This window comes from Varanus komodoensis, unplaced genomic scaffold (assembly GCF_004798865.1).
Source record: "Varanus komodoensis strain SLA01 unplaced genomic scaffold, ASM479886v1 scaffold4, whole genome shotgun sequence".
NCBI classification, from domain to species: domain Eukaryota; kingdom Metazoa; phylum Chordata; class Lepidosauria; order Squamata; family Varanidae; genus Varanus; species Varanus komodoensis.
Window position 1 is genome coordinate 58237414 of NW_025335941.1, and position 21621 is coordinate 58259034.

The 21621-nt window shown below is 40.9% G+C and overlaps 1 protein-coding gene across 1 annotated transcript; it reads left to right on the forward strand.

Annotated features, from left to right (window-relative positions):
* Positions 1–403: 403 nt before the first annotated feature.
* Positions 404–20917, forward strand: CHORDC1 (cysteine and histidine rich domain containing 1). The gene is made up of 12 exons (XM_044442244.1): positions 404–409; positions 2572–2665; positions 8975–9024; positions 9596–9652; positions 10893–11053; positions 12583–12683; positions 12997–13055; positions 13834–13904; positions 14036–14141; positions 14533–14652; positions 16422–16484; positions 17293–20917. The coding sequence occupies exons 2-12, from the start codon at positions 2602–2604 to the stop codon at positions 17443–17445; spliced, it is 1005 nt and encodes a 334-aa protein (XP_044298179.1). The 5' UTR covers positions 404–409; positions 2572–2601; the 3' UTR covers positions 17446–20917.
* The last annotated feature ends 704 nt before the right edge of the window (positions 20918–21621 follow it).

Genomic DNA, 21621 nt, shown 5'->3' on the forward strand with positions numbered 1-21621 from the left:
ATGAAATAAATTACAATAAATTAACTCCATAAAATAATACTAAAATCAAATAATACAACCCACCATAAAACCTAAGGATTATAAGTCAAATACAGCCTGAAGAAAACCAAAAACAAAACCAAGGCTAGGCAGAATAAGAAGTTGGCTTTCAGTCTACAAAATTAGCCAAGTTCTCTCACACCAATCTACCACGAACTATCTTCATTTTAGCAGCCCAGTTTGGAGTGATAGGCAGGGCATCTGCTATTGTTAAGTGACTGGGAATCCAAAAATCCTGGATGATATACTGCAAAGCACTCAGAAACTTATCAAGAGATCCAGTTCCAATTTCTTCGCAGTCTTCGATTATGGCGCAGATCACAGTAGCCACATCCTCCTTGCCCAGGAAGGGACGTAGCTGGCACACCAGGTAAAGCTGAGCAAAAGAACTCCTGGACACCACGGCCATCCGACTGCATGAAGCTGCGCTGGATGCAAGAGCACTCCTAAAGTGCGCATTTGGTCCTTCAGATGCAGTGCAATCCCACCCAGTCCGCAATGCGCCCCCAGTCCTGAGTGGGACTATCAGCTGGCCAGCAGGCCCTCCATCTTCTCTGGACTACAACGTCATTTGTTCATTCGCATCCAGCCTCTTCACTGGCCAGGATATGCCACCATTCAGGAAAGATTATTGCTTCTTATTGCTCTTCTTGTTTAAGGATCTTTTAAAGCAGGTCTGGGAAACCTCAGAGCCCCCTGGGGTTTACTCATTCAGCCCACCAACTGCTTCTCCAGGCCCTGCTCACTCTTAAGTAGGGAAAGGCTCTTATCTCCAATTAGCTACTGATCAGAGATAAGAGTTTTTTCCAGTCAGGGAGAAGAAATAGGGCCTGAGGAGGAAGCTCCTGAATTATTTGGTCCTGTTTACTTCTAGGAATATCCTTGGCAAATCTAAGAATTGCAATTTGGTCTCACTCACATTGCATTAGGTCCCACTGACATACAGCATGTCCTTCTGTCCATCTCTCTCTCTCTCTCTCTCTCTCTCTCTCTCTCTCTCTCTCTCTCTCTCTCTCTCTCACACACACACACACACACACACACACACGACCATTCCCAGATTGGAATACAGTCCTTGGACTGGAAAAGGCCCCACTCCCGAACTATAACTTCCAAAGGATTTCCTGGAACACACATTTACATTTATCATTCTGCTTTCAGCATCACAAAACTGGGATAAACATTTAAACCAGGGAACATTTGGCTCGACCAAAGAACTCAAGCTGTGGCTGCACATCTGATTCTGGAAGAACTGCCATGAATGACATATTTCAAGCAACAGCCTTGCTGGCAACCTAGTATATTGTATGTGCCAAATAAAAGATACCATTTTAGAATGTCATCCATAATAAAAGAAAATAAGTCAAATCTAAGCCTTTCTGTGTACAGGGATTGCTTGTGTGCCCTGTATAAAAGAAATCATTAAAAGGAAACTTAAAAGGCAGTTTAACATCACAGATGGTTCACTATAGGAGACTCCAGCTCATTTCTTCTTTTGTATAAGAATTTATGAAAAAGAAACCTTTAAGATTTCTGTGTTTCATAGCACACATTGTGCTGTTCTGTTTATGGGGAGATCTAACAGTTTTCTGCCTGTCAAGTTCTCAAAACCAGGCATAGAATTGCACCATGGTTTTTTTTTTTAAGATCTTTTTGAAGATTCAAGGTGGATATCTGCTTTCTTTTCCACTTGGAACTTTAACACATTGACCTAAGTTGGCTTTAGCACATATAATAACTATCATTTTCTTTCTTTTGAGCTTCCTTTAGCTCTCATATTTTTATTTTATTTTTAAGAGAAAGACAGAGACAAGCAGACACAGAGATTTCCTGCTTACAACAGAAGGGATTTCAGCATTTTCAGCTTTTCTCAGCCTTACTCAACTGGTAACTTGCACCTGCCCAAATTCCTATTCATAGTGCCACTTTTAAAAATGCATTCTGCAGTAACTAATACCTTGCACTCTAAGTGGGAAAAGCAGGACAAGCACTGTTCATACAATCAAATAGCAGCAAACCGCAGCCAATGGGTGCAGTGACGGGCCGGCATCATGGTTGACCAAGGCTGGAGCCCAAGTCCCGTTCATTTCTACGGGTCTACTCTAGGTAGGGGCACCACCGCAGCCCAAGTCCCGTTCATTACTACGGACCTACTCGAAGTAAGAGCACCGCAGCACGCGCAGCTGTCTCCCGAATTCTTGCTCGCGCCGCTAGGCGTCGCAACGACCCGTCGCAACGCCACTCCGCTCCCCACTTCCTCCTCTGTACTGCGCACGCGCGCCGCTGGCCCGCCGCGGACCCCTGCAGCGCGCCAAGCCTTGCGCCTGCGCCCTGAGCTTCCCGTTCGTCGTCTCCCCGAGAAGCTTCGTGAAGGTTCCCGAAGTTTCCTCTCGGGCTTTTCCGGAGAGAGGCGGTCTGGCCGCGCGCATGCGCGGAGGAGCGCGCCGCCCCTTTCTTGTCATTCAGCTCTGCCCGCGGCGCCAGGCGTGCCTTTTCGCCGGTTCGTCTCGGCTGCTGGCTTCCGCTCCTCAGTGTGCGCGTCCTCGTTTCCTCCCGGCCCTCATGGCTCAGATCTGCTACAACCGCGGCTGCGGGCAGCGCTTCGACCCCGAGAACAACACGGCAGGTGAGGGGGAGGCCGCTGAGGGGAAGGGGGGCCGCGCGACGACGTGAAGGACGGGAAGGGGCCCCCGGCCCGAGGAGGGGCTGCTCTCAGCGGGACGGGGAGAACCGGGGCGAGCCTTTCCCCAATGATGCCTTGGACCCCCGCTCACATCAGCCTTGACTGGTGGGAGGTGTGTGCTTGATAGATTGGTATATGCAGTCATAAGCAGCGGGGAGGCTCTTCCTCCAACGGCGCTTTGGACTACAGTTCCCATCAGGTCCTTTCCCTAGTATGCTGCCTTCCAAATGCCTTGGACTATAGCTTCCATCAGCCCTAACTGTAGGGATGATCGGGGTTGTAGTCTGTGAGTTCAGAAGGGTAGTAGCAGGGTGGCCCTTTCCCCAGTCTGTTGCCTGCCTAATGCCTTGAACTACAGCTCCTATCAGTTTCAGCTCTACGGATGATGGGGGTTGTAGACCGTGGATAAAATGGGTAGCAGTAAGTCAGAACTACCCTGACATGATGTTCTGCCAGTGCCTTGGACTACAGCTCCTGTCAACCCCAGCCAGCATGGGAAGCACTCTGGAATGCTGGGAGTTGCAGTCCGTTACATCTAAAGGGTATTCATTTGGGGAGGGCTGAGGGGAAAAAAAGACCTTTGTGATCAAATGTAGTCATTGGAATGGTCTTCCCAACCTTGTTTTCCAAATGTTTTAAAGCTACAGCTCCCATCAGCCCCAGACAGAGGGAACCACATTGGGGAAGACTGTAGTCCTATATTAACCTTCATTATCAAATATAGGTAGCATGGTGTAGTGGTTCATTCACAAGACCAAGTTCTAGACCTTACTTCCGCATGAGCTGGGTGATCCTGGGCCAGTCTCACTCTCCTCCCCCCATTGGCTTCACAAATGCATGTGCATACACTTTCCCTCAACCTCATGGGCATGCTCAGCCTTTAGAAGAGAAGACTGAGAGGGGGCATGATCTCCCTCTGAAAGTCCCTCAAAGGCTGTCACAAAGAGGAAGGTCAAGATCTCTCCTTGCTGATGCCAGAGTGTAGGACACGGAATGATCAAGTCAAGTTGTGACAACCCAGATTCAGGCTGGACATCAGGAAAAGCTTCCTCACTGTCAGAGCAATACAGCAGTGGAACCAGCTGCCTGGAGAGGTGGGGGGCTCTCCCACGCTAGAGACATTCAAAAAGAAACTGGGCAGCCATCTGAGTGGGATGGTGTAACATGGTGTCCTGCAACAGCAGGGAGTTGGACTTGATGGCCTCATGGCCCCTTCCAACTCTACTGTTCTATGATTCTATGATTCTTTGGGATTATTGTAAGGATAAAGTGAGGATGAGAAGAACCTGCTGTGCCAGCTTCTGAAGGATGGGGATAAAAATGCAAAAGGTTCAGGGCAGTGTGGTGTAGTGTTGGATTGAGATGTGGCAGATCTGAGTTCCAGTCCCCATCAGCCATAAAGTTCACTGGGTGACTCTCAGTGTTAAATAATCCCACAGGATTCTTGTGAGGATAAAATGGAAAGGAGGATTATGTAAACTGCTTTTTAGAAGTCCTGCTTATGTTGTTCTACTCAGAAGCAATTTGCCCTGGTTTTAGTGGGCTTCCTTTTAGGAAGTAGGTATATGATTGCAGCATAAGTTTCAAAGTTAGAAGAAATGTTAAACATGAATATATGGGTGGGAAAGGAAATGTACGCTGTGGCTTGAGTTGAAGAAAAAAAGCACCATTGTTTATGTAATTCATTTATGCTTGCTTATTGTTTTTATTTTAAGAACTATTCTTTAAAAACAATCCAAATCTTAAGTCATTGCACACTTTCCTGGGAATAAGTCCCATTGAACTCAATAGAACTTCTGAATAAACACAGGATTACTCTATAAGTTTTGAACTTGAGTCTCATTGGCACTGACATTTAATTGATAGCTGGTTTAACTGTGTTATTAAGACCTTCATGGTACTAGAGTTGTTCTATATGTTGTTGTTGTCAAACCCACTATTGTACTGGGTTTTTATTATGATTTAATTATTTTATTATGATATTTAATTGTTTTAAACGGCTTTTATATGTTGCAATTGTAAACCACCCAGAGAATCCTATGGGCTAAGATGGCAGTATAGAAATGTAATAAATAAGCTGGCATCCCTAAGAGAAATTAGTTGTGACTGAAGTCCCATTGGTTTAGAGAAGGTAGCTAATAAAATTTAGCTGTGTATTGCTATAACAGTGAGCTTACTCACCTGTTCATTTGTGGAGCAGGGAGGAGCTGTGGGAACAGGACTGCTTCCAACCCTTCACATCCACTCCAGTCTTGTAGCTTTCCTTAGAATGAGGGAGAAATCACTTCCTCTGAAACCCACTTTTCTCTCCTCCCAAGTCCTTAGGAATTACTGAGGCCTGGTTTCTTCAAAAAGATTGTACACATGACCTGAATGACAGCTTGTTGAAACATTTGTTATGTAGTGTATGGTGCAATGTGGCCTATATGTCCTTTATCATAAAATCTTCTCTGCACCTTTCCTCTTATTTTATTTCTCTCCCACCCTAAGAGGAACTTCTTTTCTCATCCTTAGCCCATCTCTTTTGCCCACATTGTAGGAATTATTGAGGAGACATCTGATAGAAGCTTGAAGTGCATAGATCAGGTTGTGATATTCACCCTACTGTGAAAATATATATGGATCTGATGCTACTTGGTGTATTGACTTGTCTGCTAGCTTGCTGTGAATCATGGAACTTCCATTTTTCCTGTCCCAGCTCACTCTTGTTCAAGTGTGATGCAGAGAGTGCCTAAGCATCTTACCTGCAACATGATATTTCTGAAGCAGCACAATGATTTTGGAGGGCTGTGTGTTTTAACCAGTAATCATAAAGAAGAGCCTGTTTCTTTTCTATCACTCAGTAGTTCAAATAATGTTTCAGGCTTGTTTCGGGAACATCTTGTTGTGCTGCATCAACTTAGTAATGCTGTTGGGTTACAAATGACTTTTACAGTAACTTAGAGAATGAACCTGATCAGCATATGAGATACTCTTATACAGAATGCATAATTTTCATTCAACTAATGTTTCAGTATAACACAGCTATAATTCACCAAGCACACTTTTAATATGAGACCCTAAAAGGTGATCTTGCATGTCGTTATTAATAGTTTTATAATACGCCATTGTGGTAACAATAAAAGGCATACTCATGCCTTGACAAGGTTCCTTTAAATTTATGCTAGAGAAAAGGAAAACAATGGAGAAGCAAAAGTCACACATTGGAGTGAAGGAGAGATGGGAGACAAGGGTAACAGGGTAATGAAGCAAATGCAGTTACATGTGCCTCTGCTTTCTTTTAGTTGGGGACAAAGCCTAGTGGTTAAACTAATGATTTCTTGAAGCAGTGAGTTCAAGCCATGCATGTCAACTAAGGAGACAAGAAGAAGCCACCGAAAAGAGCAGACCATTGACTGCTATTGGTGTGCCCCGTGGTCATACCGTGACCATCGATAATGTCATGGCAGAAGGGTGATGGCAATCACTGAGTGGGACAGATTGAGGAGCAATCATGATCCTTTTTTCCAATAGATGCATTTGCTTAAATGTGTATTATGCTTTCTGATAACTAAATCTATCTGGGCGTATGTGAGCTTTGTGTAGTAATGTATGTTTGAGAGCTAGTCTCTTCTGTGAAGTAGAACTGTAACCCAATTGATTGTATGAGTAATATTCTGTTAATAACTTAAATCTTTACAAACATGCCTAGGAACATGCATGCTTCCCAATGAAAACATATTTGCCCCTTCTAATAAAGAAAACATTCCTGTGTTAGAACATTGTCTTAGAAGAAGCTGTTTCTTGTATGTAGATTGGAAGAGGGGTGCTTCCCTTAAGATGTCTGCCACGGGGTTGGGGGGATTTTGTAATATATACAAAATACTTTTTAATACTTTTTGTAAAACTTGTTTAATTGTCCATCGAAGCTCAGACACTTCTTTAATAGATGAAAGCCTTTTAATTTACTTATCACTACACACTGCCTATGAAGAAATATGAACATGTCATTTTTGTGGTTCACAGTTTTAGACTCCAGTTAATCATTAAAATAATTACATGTATAGTACCTGCTATTTGTTTATGATTTTCCCTAGGTAGGTGTGCTCATAATAATTCAGATGTTCTGACAGGTGCAGAATAAAAGACAACGTAATCTTTGCTTCACATAGCTCAGTGTTCAGAACTAGCAATGTCAGTATATCCAATATTATCTTCACAACCCTGCTTAATTTGTTTTATATCATATTGAATGCTTTAAAGTTAAAGTTACACTAGACATAACTTAGTTGCTTAATAAGGTGAGAAATCAAGATATATTAAACTCTGAAATAATTACATTTGTGCAATACATCAAATGCTTAAGTAAGTTGAGGACAGCATTCTTACTTGAGAAAAATACCTACTAGAAGGGCCTTCTGGATTTACACTTTCTGAAACAAATCATGCTTAGTGTTTAATTTGTTAGCCATTTAGCAAGGCAAGACTCATTGGCGAAGATTATAATGCTAGGGAAAGCCAAAGGCAGAAGAAGAGACCAAATACAAAGTGGATTAAATCCACTAAGGAAGCCACCACCTTTCCTTTCCAAGAGTTGAGCAGGGCTGTCACGGGCAGGACATTTTTTGATGTCAGAAATAAATGATAGCATGTACCTACTGCTACTACAACTCATCTGTTACTGATTCCAAGAGAACCAAGTATTAAAGGACTTATCTGATAGCCATGAGTGACTGGGAGGAATTCCATGATGAAAATGTCCTTATACTGAAGTGACTATAAGGGATTGAACCCCCATCCCCAGTTATGAAATGGCTTCCCCTGCAAGGTCTGTTTGGTACCCACTTTGATATCTTTCTGGTGCCAGATAGGTAGCTTTTTTTCCTCTTGGGAGTCGCAATACTATTCATTTTTTTATTATTATTTTTATATCTATATCCTTCCTTTTTAACTTTCAAGGAACTTAAGGCGGCTTACAAAATTCTCCTTCTCTCATTCTTTACCCTCAAAATAACAACCTTCCGAGGTAGGTAGGGAAGATCATAATGTGTCAGATGCAAGCTGTGTTGGTCTTATGCTACTGGTTGAGAAACAACTATCTGTGATGCGTTGCTTGAGTTGATGATTCATCTGAAGCAGTAAGGCTTGGAGGTAGGGAGTAGAGTGGAAGTGTGACTTGCCTGGATATCTTAGACAAGGCTTCTGATGTGTATGGTGCAATTTGATATATGGATTCCCAATTTCAATATTAATCTCTTTGGACCATTTTATATAAGCTTTATATGTATATTTAAGAACCATTTAGCCCAGTGGAACTTGTTTACTCCGTCAGGAGGTGATACATAAGGTTAAACTCCCTTGCAGACAGGGTGGGCGCCAAAGAGGTACTTTCAGCATTTGAAATATTTTGCATATGTATTGTGGAATCTTGTCTTTCTTCACTTCTTTGAACAACAAGCATTTGATTCCACATTTTTGTTTTCAAAATCCCTATTTGAATTGGATTTGTCTGAGGGTATGAGTTCATGTTTTTAAAGAAATATTGGTCCAAAGGTTCCTTGGGTATACAGAGTTAGATGCGTTTTTATCCTGACCTTGGATTCTTTCTTGCATTTTTGTTCATGTTGGAATAATTTATGATACAGTGAATGCTAATGGAATAAGTAGTACTTGAAGTAAGCAGTCAAGTAGTTAAGTGGAGTGGGCACAGAATTCACAACAAGCATGTTATCAGTCAAGATGATAGTGAAAGGAATAAAACTATCAAGTTCATTTGCTCAAGGTTGTTTTGCCAGATAACCATTGAAAAAACTCTAATAGGCAGCATCTGGTTTTTGTATGAATATGTACATTGATCAGTTACAGATTTGGTTAGTGGCACATTCAAAGCCTGAATCTATTGGAACAGTAGCACAAGCTTATTTTTACAGGTTACACATTGATCTTCATTACTATGTTTCTAATTTCATTATTAATATAATGCAATACCTTTTGCAGTTTAACATCTCATATGGCAGCAAAAATACACTATAATGGGCAACGAAGCCACCTGAAAAGGGAGTGTTTTATGATCATGGGGTATGCTTCCTGAAGCAGTCTGTTTCCTTTCTATATGGAGTTTTTGTGTGCTGCTTGATGTTGCTGACCTTGCAGGATATATGAAAGTATTTGATTGCAGCCATTAAAGTTTGACTGACTTGCTATGCAAAATACAAGCCCTAGTTTTAAGATATAATTTCCTGCTGTCCTTAGCCTATTTTCTCATCTTTTTAGAGTCATGCACATATCACCCTGGAGTGCCAGTCTTTCATGATGCTCTTAAAGTAAGTATGCAAGCATTGTTTCATTTTTTTTAAGTTTCAGTTCAGTCATGCTCATGGCATTACTTCTAGTCTGTTCATGAGTTTTGTATCAGAAGGGCAGAGAAAAAAATCAGAACATTACCCCAAGCATAGTTCAGACAGCACATGTTAGATCATTCCCATAAGTTTGACTTCTGTAAACAATAGTGATTGCTCAGTAGTAGTATGTTAAACACTTTCCATATCACTACTAAACTCGTTTATTTTCGTATGGTTTCAGGAGATTGAGACTTAAGTACTTCTAGTCATTTTTATAGTTTGTGATCCTCCATTGGGGGAAGTATTTTTAGGTGTGTTTAACACGATAGTAGCTATTACTAAATGCTTTTATTCTTTCAGCCAGCCACAGTTTCCATAAATACATCAGTAGTGGAGAGAGAGAGATGTGAGGGGAAGGTCAGGTGTCTTTCCAAATTACTAACTTGATTAAAATAAAAGGTATTGCCTAGTCTTTTCTTCCTAGTTCTCACTTACTGTCTGTTAATAGTTGCTAGATAAGAATGAAATGTTTTGCATGGCTTGTATTTTCCAGGGCTGGTCATGCTGTAAAAGAAGAACCACAGACTTTTCAGACTTCCTGAGTATTGTGGTATGTGCTTATTTTGTAAGGTTTTTTAACTACAAAATGGACATGGTTGTTGAGCGCCAAATCTTGGTTGAACAAACCACTTCACAACAGGACAATCTGCTCCAGTGTAAGCAAGCGCTCTTGCACTTTCCTCACTTGCATAGAGGAACAGACTTCAGCAGATGCAGCTTTTCTCACCCCAGTTTGACAGCCTGTGCTTGAAGAACCAGCTATTAAAAATACAGGAGCCCTAGCTGTCCTTTCCTCCCAGCACTCCACTCAGCACAGAAATGCTGAACAGAAATGTGTGTTTGTGACCAATGTAGGGCAATTAAGAGCAAATATAAAGCCTTCTCAAATAGGCAAGCATTTCAGTGTTGTGTTTCCTTCATGTCTGTATCTGAATATCATTAGCATTTTAATCATTTAAGATGCTTTCAAATGTGATTAATATAAATATAAACCAAGCAAAAAAGGCCACGTCATAGAGAACTGAATTAGGTAATAACATTAAAAAAAAATCTAAGCAGGAAAATAGCAAGCTCATCTTAAGGGCGTCTCACTTCCATCTTGAATTCTAGGTACCTATGTTTGCCCGTAGGGGTCATTGCAGTTTTCTACTGTAGCTAATTAGATGTTGAATTTTGATTTGGGCAGCATTCAAATGGGAAAAAGCCTCTATGTAAGTGGGTTGGACCTGCAACAAAATGTTGCAATATGGAGTGGTCCTGTACAAGGTGCCAGCCATACACTTTTCCTACATACCCCACTCCATTCTACCTCTTCCACTCACCCACCAGCAATCACTGTTCTGTAGCTACTGGGCATGCACAGCCCCCATTGGGTTGTTTTTGGAGTGGGATGCCCCCTTAGGATCTTTTATCTTAATATTTGTACTTGCAGACCTTGCAGTTTTACTAAGCCTGAAGGCACTTTTCTGGATACTGCCATTTTGGCAACATAAAGAGATATTTGGAAGCTTGAAAATGCTATTAGTATGTGTTATGATTCTAAAAATAGGGTACACCTTTTTAACCAAGCATACAAGTTAAGAATTTAAAGAATGTGCATCTCTGTGTGAGAAAGAAACCAATGTTGAAGGAGTCAGTTTAAATGCTTACCACTAGCCAATAGTTGGTATTTACTGCCAACTATTACAGATGAAGTAATAACATCCCATTAAGAAATTACTTTGGTTGAGCTAAATAAGGCTTGATTGATTATAGTTTACTCGTAGATTAACGTGTGATTTCTACAACAGGGTTGCACCAAGGGCTTCCATAATAGTGAGAAGCCCCCTGAACCTGTCAAACCGGAAGTTAAAACTATCTCCGAGCGGAAGGAGTTAGCTGACCTAAAACCTAAATTTCAAGAACACATAATTCAAGCACCAAAGCCAGTGGATACAATTCAGAGGCCAAGGTATTGTACCATGATTGAACGTTCATCGCAAATTGATTTCCACTCGATAACATTTTACGTTTGTTATTTATTATGTTCAAAACATGCTGTACGTTTTGATTTGGGCACTGGGTAGATTTATAGGGCTGAGTAACTTGTTGCCTTCCTGATGATGTTGCATTGTAACTTGTACCATCCCTGACTCTTGGATATGCTGGTCCAGGACTTTGGAAGGCAAGAGGTTCCTTACCCTGGTTTAGGAAGGAATTCAAGGATGGTTTACTAGGAAAGGAAGGGACTCTTAAACTTTCTGGGAATAACTTCCATCTAGCTGCATCACATGGTTAAAATGTAAAAACCATGTTGTGATGCACTGAGCTAAAACTTATTAGCAGGGTCTCTTCTTCTCCTCTGTCCTTCTCAGGAGCCCAAATTCTCTAGAGTTTTGGGAACCCTCTATTATTCCTTTGCCCTGAAGGGTGTATCTTCCATGTTCTGCCTTAGCTAAATAAGGGTTAACTGATAAGTAAACATGTTAGATGGGTGTACTTTCATACATTCCTAATGCTGGAGAGGTAGTCCTGTTGAACAGAGTGCCTCCCTGCAGGAAGATTCCTTCAACACTCCTCCAAACACATTCCAACTAAAATGTGGCAGAAACAGAGAGGTCTTAATGGGCAAAAACTTGAAATAATGGGCTCAGACATTTAAGGGAAGGGGGAAAGTACACTCACTGCCACTCAGACCTCTGGGAAGATTCCTTTTCTATATTCAGTAACCAGTCAAATTTTTTTTAACAGGTGCAAGTCCCATCTGGCATTCATTAATGGGAAATGAATTGGGTGTGTATCTGCAGCCCAACGTTTTGATACTTGCTTATAGCACATCCTGAGGAAATGGGGCAGAGGGAACAATCCAAAAATCGGACAGCAGGAGTATTTTCCTGTCTTAGTCTCCATAACCCCCTCAGAGTAAAGATTTGCCGGCATAGCTCACTAATAGTAAACCTTGTAACTTCATTTGTGGACCATTCTGCTTGCATTGTGCCAGCTCATCTTACCACCATAGGCCTCTTCAGTTGTCCAAACTCTTGGTCCTTGAGAATATGGTGCTGCTTCACTTAGCTGCAAGCTAAGGGAGGTAGAAAAAGCAGAAGGGCCTTACTGGCAAATTGCATGCTTTGCACAAATGAAGCACCAGTTTTGTCCCTTCCATTTGCAGTTAAAAAGCTCCTGGGATGGTGAGAAAGAATCCTATCCCTAGCATTGGAATAGGTAGTGTTGGCCTTCCTGAACTGCTCATCTGCACTGGTAAAGTGCTCTGGCTTTTCCAAAAAGTATTCAGCCTTCATAGACCCTGGATGCACTTTTAGCACAGACCTGAATAATAGTATTAGATAACTTAGGATGATACTGTCTCTGAAGTAGTCTTCCTTCTTTGGAGCTGTAGCCTAATTGTGAGTCCTAAACCATGAACTGTAAAACTTTACAAGCATACTAAAAGTAATAAATACTTTTGTCGGAAACACTTTTTTTCTATGCTTTCTTTAGCCCAGATGAGCCAATGAGTAGTTTGCAGCTGAAAGTAGCGGCTTCCTTGAAGCAAGCCTTAGAGAAGCTAAAACTGTCATCAGGGAATGAAATAATGAAAGGTATGTAGTTTATTAGGGTTCCAGGTTGTTTTAATAAATGAATCTGTCACACCCCTGTGCTAGATACATTCAGTTGGTCCACCTTGGTTGGTATTGGACCCTTTGAAGAAGTTTTTAGCAGTGTACATTGCATTATCATAACTGATTGTTTAACTTTACAATAGCGGAAAGAAAAGCATCCTGGGAAGCAAATACTCAATACATCTGCTTTCCTCTTCTCTATATCTTGTACATGTGGAGTTCTGTTCTGTAATTTCTTATACAGAGAATGTAATCTAACTGTAATAGAAAGCACAGCTTTCTTATTTTACAGAAGATGATAGTGATGAGATAAAGACTGGGACAACGTGTAAAAATTCAGGCTGTACAAAGGTAAATATCTCAACTTTATATATTTGTAAATATGTCACCTCCTTATTGCATCTACTTCATGTGTCGCCACCATTTAATTCCCTCTACTATAACATAATGCTAATACAGCTAGAATAGTTCTAGCATATAACTCTTAAAGAAGCATAAGGAATGCTTGTGTCTGTATATGCATTTTATTTTTATTATATTTTATCCCACTTTTTTCCTATCAAGGAGCTTCAAAGTGGCTTACATAATTCTATCAGTCTTACCCTCACAACAGCAATGCGAGGTAGATTGGGCTGAGAGTCTGTCACTGACCCAGAATCAACCAGTGAGCTCCATGGCTGAGTAGGGACTAGAACCCAGATCTTCCAAGTCCTGGTCCAGCACTTTTAATGACTATACCGCATTGTCTCTTGGTGTGCTTGTACCGCCAGAGAAGCAAGCACTTACCACTTACTTTTACTTTCTGATTTCCTCTAAAATGTATCATGTAAACCTTTCAGAGAAACTTAAGCAGGAAGTTAGTGACATGTTTAGTCAATGTTAGTACATGTAAACATTTTAAAGAACCATACACTAACTTCTGTCCCTGCTTTACTTCACTCCATGCCAGATGGCTGGAGGAAATAGCTTCTGTTCACTAAGCTGTTATCCTAGGTAATGGTGAAGACTGCAAAGTAACTGCAGTGGTTATGGCAGGACTTTGCTTATAGCAGTCTGGAAAAACTGGAACATCCTCTAGTCTGATTCAGTGACTGCTAAAAGATTGATTTTGTGTTAATGTTTTCCCTAGGTATATGAAGGACCACACAGCTCGGATGAACCATGTACATACCATGCAGGTGTTCCGATATTCCATGAAGGGTGGGTATTGTGCAGTTAGCACATTGCTTCCTTAAATTCTGGGTAGCCATGGACTTTTTCAAAATGTCCTAACTTCATATAATGAATGGAGTTAATGGTATCGTAATCTCATATGGTTTCTGCATGTATAGGATGAAGTACTGGAGCTGCTGTAAGAGGAAAACGTCAGACTTCAATACTTTCTTGTCTCAAGAGGGCTGCACAACAGGAACACATGTATGGATTAAGAAGGATGCTGTAAGTAGTAGAACTCTTATTGGTAACTAGCTGTCTTAATTGGGATGGACATGTTTGGATTAGTTTTCAACCAGTTTGTTGCTTAAACTAGGGACTCTAGTGCAATGTAACCTTACATAGAAGAAAAATGTGGACAGTTTGAGCACACCAGAACTTAACAGTTAAACATCTGACATGACAAAAGTGTAGGTTCTATGGAGTATTCTAGGATTTTTTTCTGGGACTGGACTCAGACCTGTTCCCCATGGCAGCCTGGTTTTTTTGTAAAATGCAATTTCAGCAGCTGCTGAGCCAGTAATATCCTACTAAAGCATCCTAGATCAAACTAGATCAAACTGTGAAAGTATTTATAAATAGATTAACATCATGTTTATGTGTTCTCCCCTTACAGGAGAAAAAACTGGTTCCATGCAGACATGATTGGCATCAAACTGGAGGTGAAGTGACTATTTCAATCTATGCTAAAAATTCAGTTCCTGAACTCAGCTGTGTAGAAGCAAATAGTACATCGGTGAGTTATTTGGTTAGCTGTCCTTTTATTCAAATCCTTTCCATTGCTATGCCTCTTGAAAATGAGAGTCCTGATTTGAGAGAAAGCCCATTCCTAATACCGAAATACTGTGATTAATCTGAACAAATAATGTGATCGGTTGAAACTCTTTCCAGTAGTCATCCCAAGCAAAGCCTTTTTGAGGAACAAAATTTGAGAAACAAATCCATGTCATCCTGTGGATGAATTGAAGATTGGGAGCCTGGGATGGGGATAGGGAAACATGCCACCTTTGGGATAAGGACAGGACTGAGACACTGGATAGCTTGACACTGTTAAGCAAATTGTTCATTATAGGGTTGGATTTATAGATTCATTATAGAATTGGATTTATAGATTCATTATAGAATTGGATTTATAGATCCATTATAGAATTGGATTTATAGATTCATTGGATTGGATTGGATTGGATTGGATTGGATTGGATTGGATTGGATTTATATATTCATTATAGAATTGGATTTAGCCAGAACCCAAGCCAGATTCTGACTGTTTCTGGTACTTCCTGAGGTACTGCCTGAGTCCAAGTAGGCTTCCTTCTTAAGCAACTAAAAGTGAACCATGGTCTAAACAAAGCTTTCTTACTTATTTGAACTTCAGGGATGCACATAATTCAGTTTCTTCTCCAAACAGCATCTTTCATTTTCCTGGACATGGACTACAAATAGGAGGAGGGACAGTTTGGTTGAACAACCAGCCAGTCCACCTTCTAGTCCTAGGCACATTTTACTAGGAACTCCAGTCACTGTGAGGGGAAGAAAGATTAGACCGTGATATGTCCCTTCTTCCATTGCCATAAGGCTTCAGTGTGGAGGGGAAAAAGAGTAATCCAACTTTCAGTATTCATTCTCTTGCACCTATGAAACTGTGCAGGTTTCTTGCTTTTCATACAAATTGCTTCCAAAAGCTGTTAGATGAAGGGGGAAACAAATAGCTCCCCTTCCAGGGGAACCACTGCACTTACCCTTCTGAAATTTTAAAGACTTCTTCCTTTGGGATTTTTCCAAGTTTTTCATTTTTAGAACAATGGTCCAATAAGGAGTTAGGTGTGTTCTATTTTGGGTGCCTGAAAATATCAAGGCTGCTTTTTACCAAATCCCATGCAGCTATCATTCTGAATTTTGGCAGACCAATTTCCATCATATGAAACAATATTGGAAGCTCCCTTAAAACTATTATCAGTCATTTCCTTAAACAAAAGAAAAGAAAAAAGAGAAAAGCCTAAGTATGGAAATAGGAAACACACACAAAAACATCCTGCATCTATTTTTCAATACCATCCGATTCTGACCTGGGGGGCAGGGGGTTTGGACTGTTTTTGTTTTTAACCCAAACCACATTTCTGGTTTGGTACCCAAGTGGAAGTGGGCAACCTCCACATTTGTTCAAGCTGTCTTGGGCTCTTTTCTGAATCAGAGCTGAGTCTAATATTGGAATCTGCACATCACTAGCAACTACCTGCTAAATGAACTACAGCAAAGCTACTTTATATATTTATTTGATGTCCTCTCTCTCTTCAACTTCTTTAATGTGCTTTAAGTTCTGCTTGTTATGCTCCATCCAGGTAGCAATAGATCACTTACAAGTGTTAGAATTTTTACTCATGTTCATTTGCATTCAGCAGTGTTTACTTTCCTAGTAAGTATAGCTTTGCATAATTAAGGGCATATAAAACTTAGAAAATACTATATGTTCAGCTACTATTGCATAAATATATCCTTCTCTTGCAGTTAAATATCCATATTGTATTTGAAGGCGATAAGGAATTTAATCAGAATCTGAATTTATGGGGTGTAAGTATGCACATACTTTCATTCAGAACATTTTTAGACAGTTTTGTAATGAGCTTTTCTGACTCAAGTCCTTTTTCTGGCTGTCTTTATCAGAAAGAAGTGATGGGATTAAGACTGCAAAAATGTATAACTTCAAAGAGTAGCTTGCCGTATGTGACTGATACCAGGATACTGTGTGTGCTTTCTTGTTTCTCATCTACTGATGAGCACTTCTGACTCTGCTTTTCCAGTAATCTCAGACTACTTGAAAAGTATTCAAACATGCATGAAAAATCTGCACTTTTCCAGCTGTATGTTCTCATTCATCACAAGTATGAAGAATTTAAAATACTCCACTAGTTCTGTAAAATATTTTTCTGATTCCAGGAATGTTGACCACTAGCTTTCAAAGTTACTTCTTCCCTGTCTCTCTAAATGTTTACATTTTATTTCTAGAATGTAACTTTTTACCTCCTTGCTTGAGATAGTTAATAAGTAACTTGGCCAGAATAAAAGGTTTTATGTAAATACAGCCACTGAACAATTTCTCCTAGTTTCCCCAACCTGTGTGAAAGATAGGAGATTTTCCATATGGGAGCACCTTATAGCTCAGAGCAGTTTCTCAGTGTAGAAGAGCTTTCTGGATTCCCTGTACTTAGGAAACTTTGTACTTTTACATTAAATCTTTTGAATGTTGTATAACCAGAACAATGTGTAAACTATCTCCATCAATAGAGATTATGGTAGTATGTTGGTTAAATCCATATTTTTGGTGTTCTTCAGACATCCAGTTCACAACTTAAATTGCCATGTTTGTGATCTCCTCCAGGTGATTGATGTGAAAAGAAGTTATGTAAATATGACAGCTACAAAGATTGAGCTCACTATGAGGAAAGCTGAGCCTATGTTATGGGCAGGCTTGGAACTTCCAGCATCCAAAGTACAACAAAAAAAGCAACAAAATCTTGCGGAACAACACTGAAATCTGAAAGAGGCTTGACGTTGACTTTGAAGTGGTGGCTTGCTGTTGTAATATAATTTTATGTGTAATCACTTTTTAAAACTTGGCATTCCAGCTCTAGTATAATGTTGTGCAATTCAACATTGCAATGGTTCACTTGTGTTACTGAACTGGCCCTTACTGGACCATTGAGGGTGGTGTTTATGGAAGCTTTGTGAATGTCCGATGCTGCCTTATCTGGCTATAAGGAGGCTTCTGGCTTCCACTAGCCAGCTAACCACAGCTGTAAGAACCCCTACAAGGTGGCTTTTAGGTAAGTTACCTTGGCTGAATGCTTTGCTTTGAGAATAGTTTGTGTCCTGTGCCTTGGATTCCCCAAATTTTCTTCAGAAACTGGTTCCTGATCATAATGTAAACTTGCATTTGGTGGCAGCCCTTCAGAATGCAGGCAGTGACACACGTGATGGCATGTTCTGCAATATAAACTGCTCCTTAAGCATGGAAAACTTCTGTCTTCCCTCTGACATCTAGTTTTCTATGTAAGGATGTATTTACTTTGTATGGAGCACAGTTCTAGCATGTGACACCTGACCTGACACTCAGGCCTGCTACTTCAGCAGGAACTGAGCCTTTGCTCAGAGTTTGCGTTTCAAAGGCTTTCTCATGCTCAATGCAAAAACGTTTTTACATCACATGCTTTTATTGTTCAGTTTTGGGAATCCATGTTTGCATCTAATCAAAACTTTACCCATATTTCAAAGCAGCAATAGGAATTATAATTGGATAGGAGTACCTGGATCTGTGCAACAGATCCCCAGGTCAGTAGAGCTTGAGCTATGTGAGCAAGCTAGTTATCTGTAGCAACTTGTACACAGGTCCTTCCTGTACTGTATGTTCTCATCCATCTGGAAGCCCAAGGAGTGATAAAATTTCTTCCATGTGACTTCATACTGTAGGCATTCCCATTTGGCTTACACATTACAGAAACAGCGCAAAGGGTTTTTGCTCCCTTAAGTAAATCCAGTTCTCTGTGCACCCTCACCCATGTCACCTTTGTTATGCAGGACAGCATAAAATAGAATAATAGAAGAGCTTTCCTGGTCACCTCTAGATTTCCTTTTCTTGAGCATCATATTTATTTCTGAGTAGCAAATGAAGATTAAATGGTTTTTTCTTCCCATCCATGGAATTCAGGGGAGTATATTGTAGTGAAGGGCCTGCTTAGCTGCCTCCATAGACTTCCTCTTGAAGGGTCAGGAGACTTCCTCCTGAAGGGCTCCCTCCAAGACACTTGCACAGTGCCAGGCAGGCATCCCGGGAATGTCGGCATCTCATTTTCCTTTTCAGAGTTGCCCAGCCCATCACCAGCATGACTAAGCTACAAGTGTTCACCTGTTAACTGCTTATCTTCCATGGGTCAGCACCTGTGAAACTGGTTGCCTAGCACAGAGTTCCAGGGCTGCCTGGACTTCTTGCAGCAGATTTCTAATGCTCCCTGTTGCGCAGCAGCACTCAAGGCCACGTGTGCGATTCCTGGATGGGGGTTCTGTTCTGAGGACCTGGCCTGCGCCCTGGATGTGCTCCCTTGCCTTGCCTGACTAGTGTATTTCTATCTGCCACTGCCACTCTTTGCAAACGGTGCATGTTTTAGGTGGGATGAAAATAAGCCGGAAGGCTGAAGTATGTGGAATAACGAATATTCATGTAAATCTACTAAATAGGTATGTATTTGAACACAAATTGGGTTTTCTGGTGCAGAACCTGATTGCAGAATCACCTGTTCAAAAAGAGCTGCTTGCTAAATTTTTGGAGACAGAATAATATTCAGGAAACACAGCTGCTAAACAGACAGTAGTGCTGGTGGTTATAGAAAAAGCAGAAACTTTTCATTAATTTGCTTACTGAGAGAAAGAGATTGTAATCTAATTGTGTGCAATCATATCCAGAAAAAAGGCTGGATTATTAGCAGAGGTTAGTGGCATGTGGTAGTATCAATTTCTGTTTGAGAGGAGGATGTTCTTCACGAATGTAAATGGTTTAAGCCAACATTTATCCCCCCAAAATAGTTGAAATGCCTCAAACGTAAGGTGGTCTTGATAGAGCATCCTTACGTTGACAATAATTTATGCTCAAGTAGAGACTGGAAATTAAGTTGCCCCTTCCATTTATTTCATAGGAGACTCAAAAGCAACATAAGGACTACTTAACAGAATGAAAAGCAAGCCTTTGTTTAGAATAATACTGTATAGAATGAAATAGCTACTTGTGTACAAATACAACAAAACCAGGTTGCTTGAGATCCAGGTTCTTTTAGTTTACTGTATGGTCTCCGTCCTTTTTAGAGGCCAGTTTATGCGCAATATATTAACAGTTGTCTCTTGAATAATGTGCTGGTTCTAGGGAGTAAAGATACATTTGGCTGTCCTAAAATTTAGATTTAGTTCATACATCACATAAGGAGTCACAGCTTTGTTCTGAGGCCTTTGGATGATCATAGCAACAGTTTTTAAAACTGATAGCTGCAAGCAGAAAAGGGAATCATTTTTCCTCCCTCTTAGCATTGCCTTCAGAATCCCTGGATAGTCCCTGCCTTTTGGCAGCAGAAAGGACCATCAAAGGGCATCTCTGCTTGTGGCAGTAAACCAGAAACTAGGGGCTGACTTTGTGAACCTGTGGTCTCCTGACATTGTCCATAGGATCACCGTCCTAAGGCCCTGTGACTGTGGGGCAGAACATCTGAATGCAGACTCCCCCATAGCTGGCATGGAAAGAACAACACCAGCTGCATCTCTGAGGCTGGCAATGGCCCAGAGGGGCATTCCAGGAAGCGGGGAAGAGAGCCAGCTACGGCCATATCCCAGTGGCACCCCCGGCTCTTTTTCACCCCTTCTGAAGCATTTTCATCACGACATCTGAAAAAGGCCGTCTAGATGAAATGGTGAGGTGATGGAAGTGAGGTGCTTGCACATCAGCCGCTGTGTTCAGAGGCTTGCCCACATCGAGGTTAAATGGTAAAGACAGACGATCACGCCCTTGGTGTGCTTCTAATGGACATGCATAGGCACAGGTTCATACTGGGGTCCAAACTATGTTACACCTTCCTTGTCGTTAAAACTGTTACTCAGCCAAGACACCACTTCAGCAGTCAGTAATAATAGTAGTTTTGCCTTGAGAAGGAAGAAAAAAAGATTTATTCTGTGTAATAATGCAATTGTTTGCTTTAAATTATAGCACGAGAATTTGTTAAAATTAAAAAAAACAGCTAAGTTAAATGAATCCATATTGTTGCCAGTATCTTCATTTGTATATTGAAATTGGAGGGAAAAATAGGTGTCTGGAACACTAGAAGTTTTTAAAGTCCCCACCCCCCACCCCCCGTGTGTATGTATTCCCCTGCATGGGTGTCTGTTAAAATTTTTGTTGATGAAGAATGTTAGAGGTCTCATGCCTTCAGGCCTTTTTATAAATTTATGGAATAAACAGTTAACACAGAGCTGGTTTTGTTCAGTTTCTAATTTCTACAGTGCCAGAAGAATGTTGTGGAATGATTTCCCTGTGTTTGTACAGGAGAAGTGTTCTGCCTATTCCAGGCAAGATTCGTCCTTTGCTCAGCTTTTGGGAAACAAAACAGTATAAGAGAATATACTCCCAGGACCTTTTAAAAAACCTGTTGCCTGTTTGAAGAAAGTATGCACAACTCTAGTCACACCCATGCTGAAATTTTCATAGCAGGTCCGAACACCCTTGCTCTTCACAGACAATAATGTTAGGGAAAGTCTGGAGACAAAAGAAGAGGAGGGAAACCAACTATGGAATGGATCAATTCCTTACACAGACATGAGTTTACAAAGAGCTGAGCAGGGCTGTCAAAGACAGGCCAGGCCCTGTTCATAGGATCGTAAGCTGGAGATGACTTGACAGCAAGTAACAATACCATTAAATTGACTCAGTGAGAGGGGTTGAATATAAGGAGAGGGAAGAAGTGCTGTCTGCTTTGGGCTTCTGATCAGATGCAAGGCAATCTAGGCAAGATTAAATTTTAAATAGTATATCTGTGCTAAAAATGGATTTACTTCTCTGTAGCTTCCTGAACTAATGACATTTCTACATGTTGCTAGAAACAGCCTCAAAGTTCTGAATTAGTACTTTTGGGCTTGCTTGGAGCAGGCTAGCAGTGGGGTGTGAGCAGGGGTTCAA

What these genes read in the sequence shown, in the direction of transcription:
- CHORDC1 (XM_044442244.1), top strand. Translation starts at nt 2,602, where the DNA reads ATGGCTCAGATCTGCTACAACCGCGGCTGCGGGCAGCGCTTCGACCCC. An exon ending in AGGGAATGAAATAATGAAAG is followed by an intron (nt 12,684 to 12,996) that starts GTATGTAGTTTA and finishes CTTATTTTACAG; the next exon opens with AAGATGATAGTGATGAGATA. An exon ending in AAAATTCAGGCTGTACAAAG is followed by an intron (nt 13,056 to 13,833) that starts GTAAATATCTCA and finishes TGTTTTCCCTAG; the next exon opens with GTATATGAAGGACCACACAG.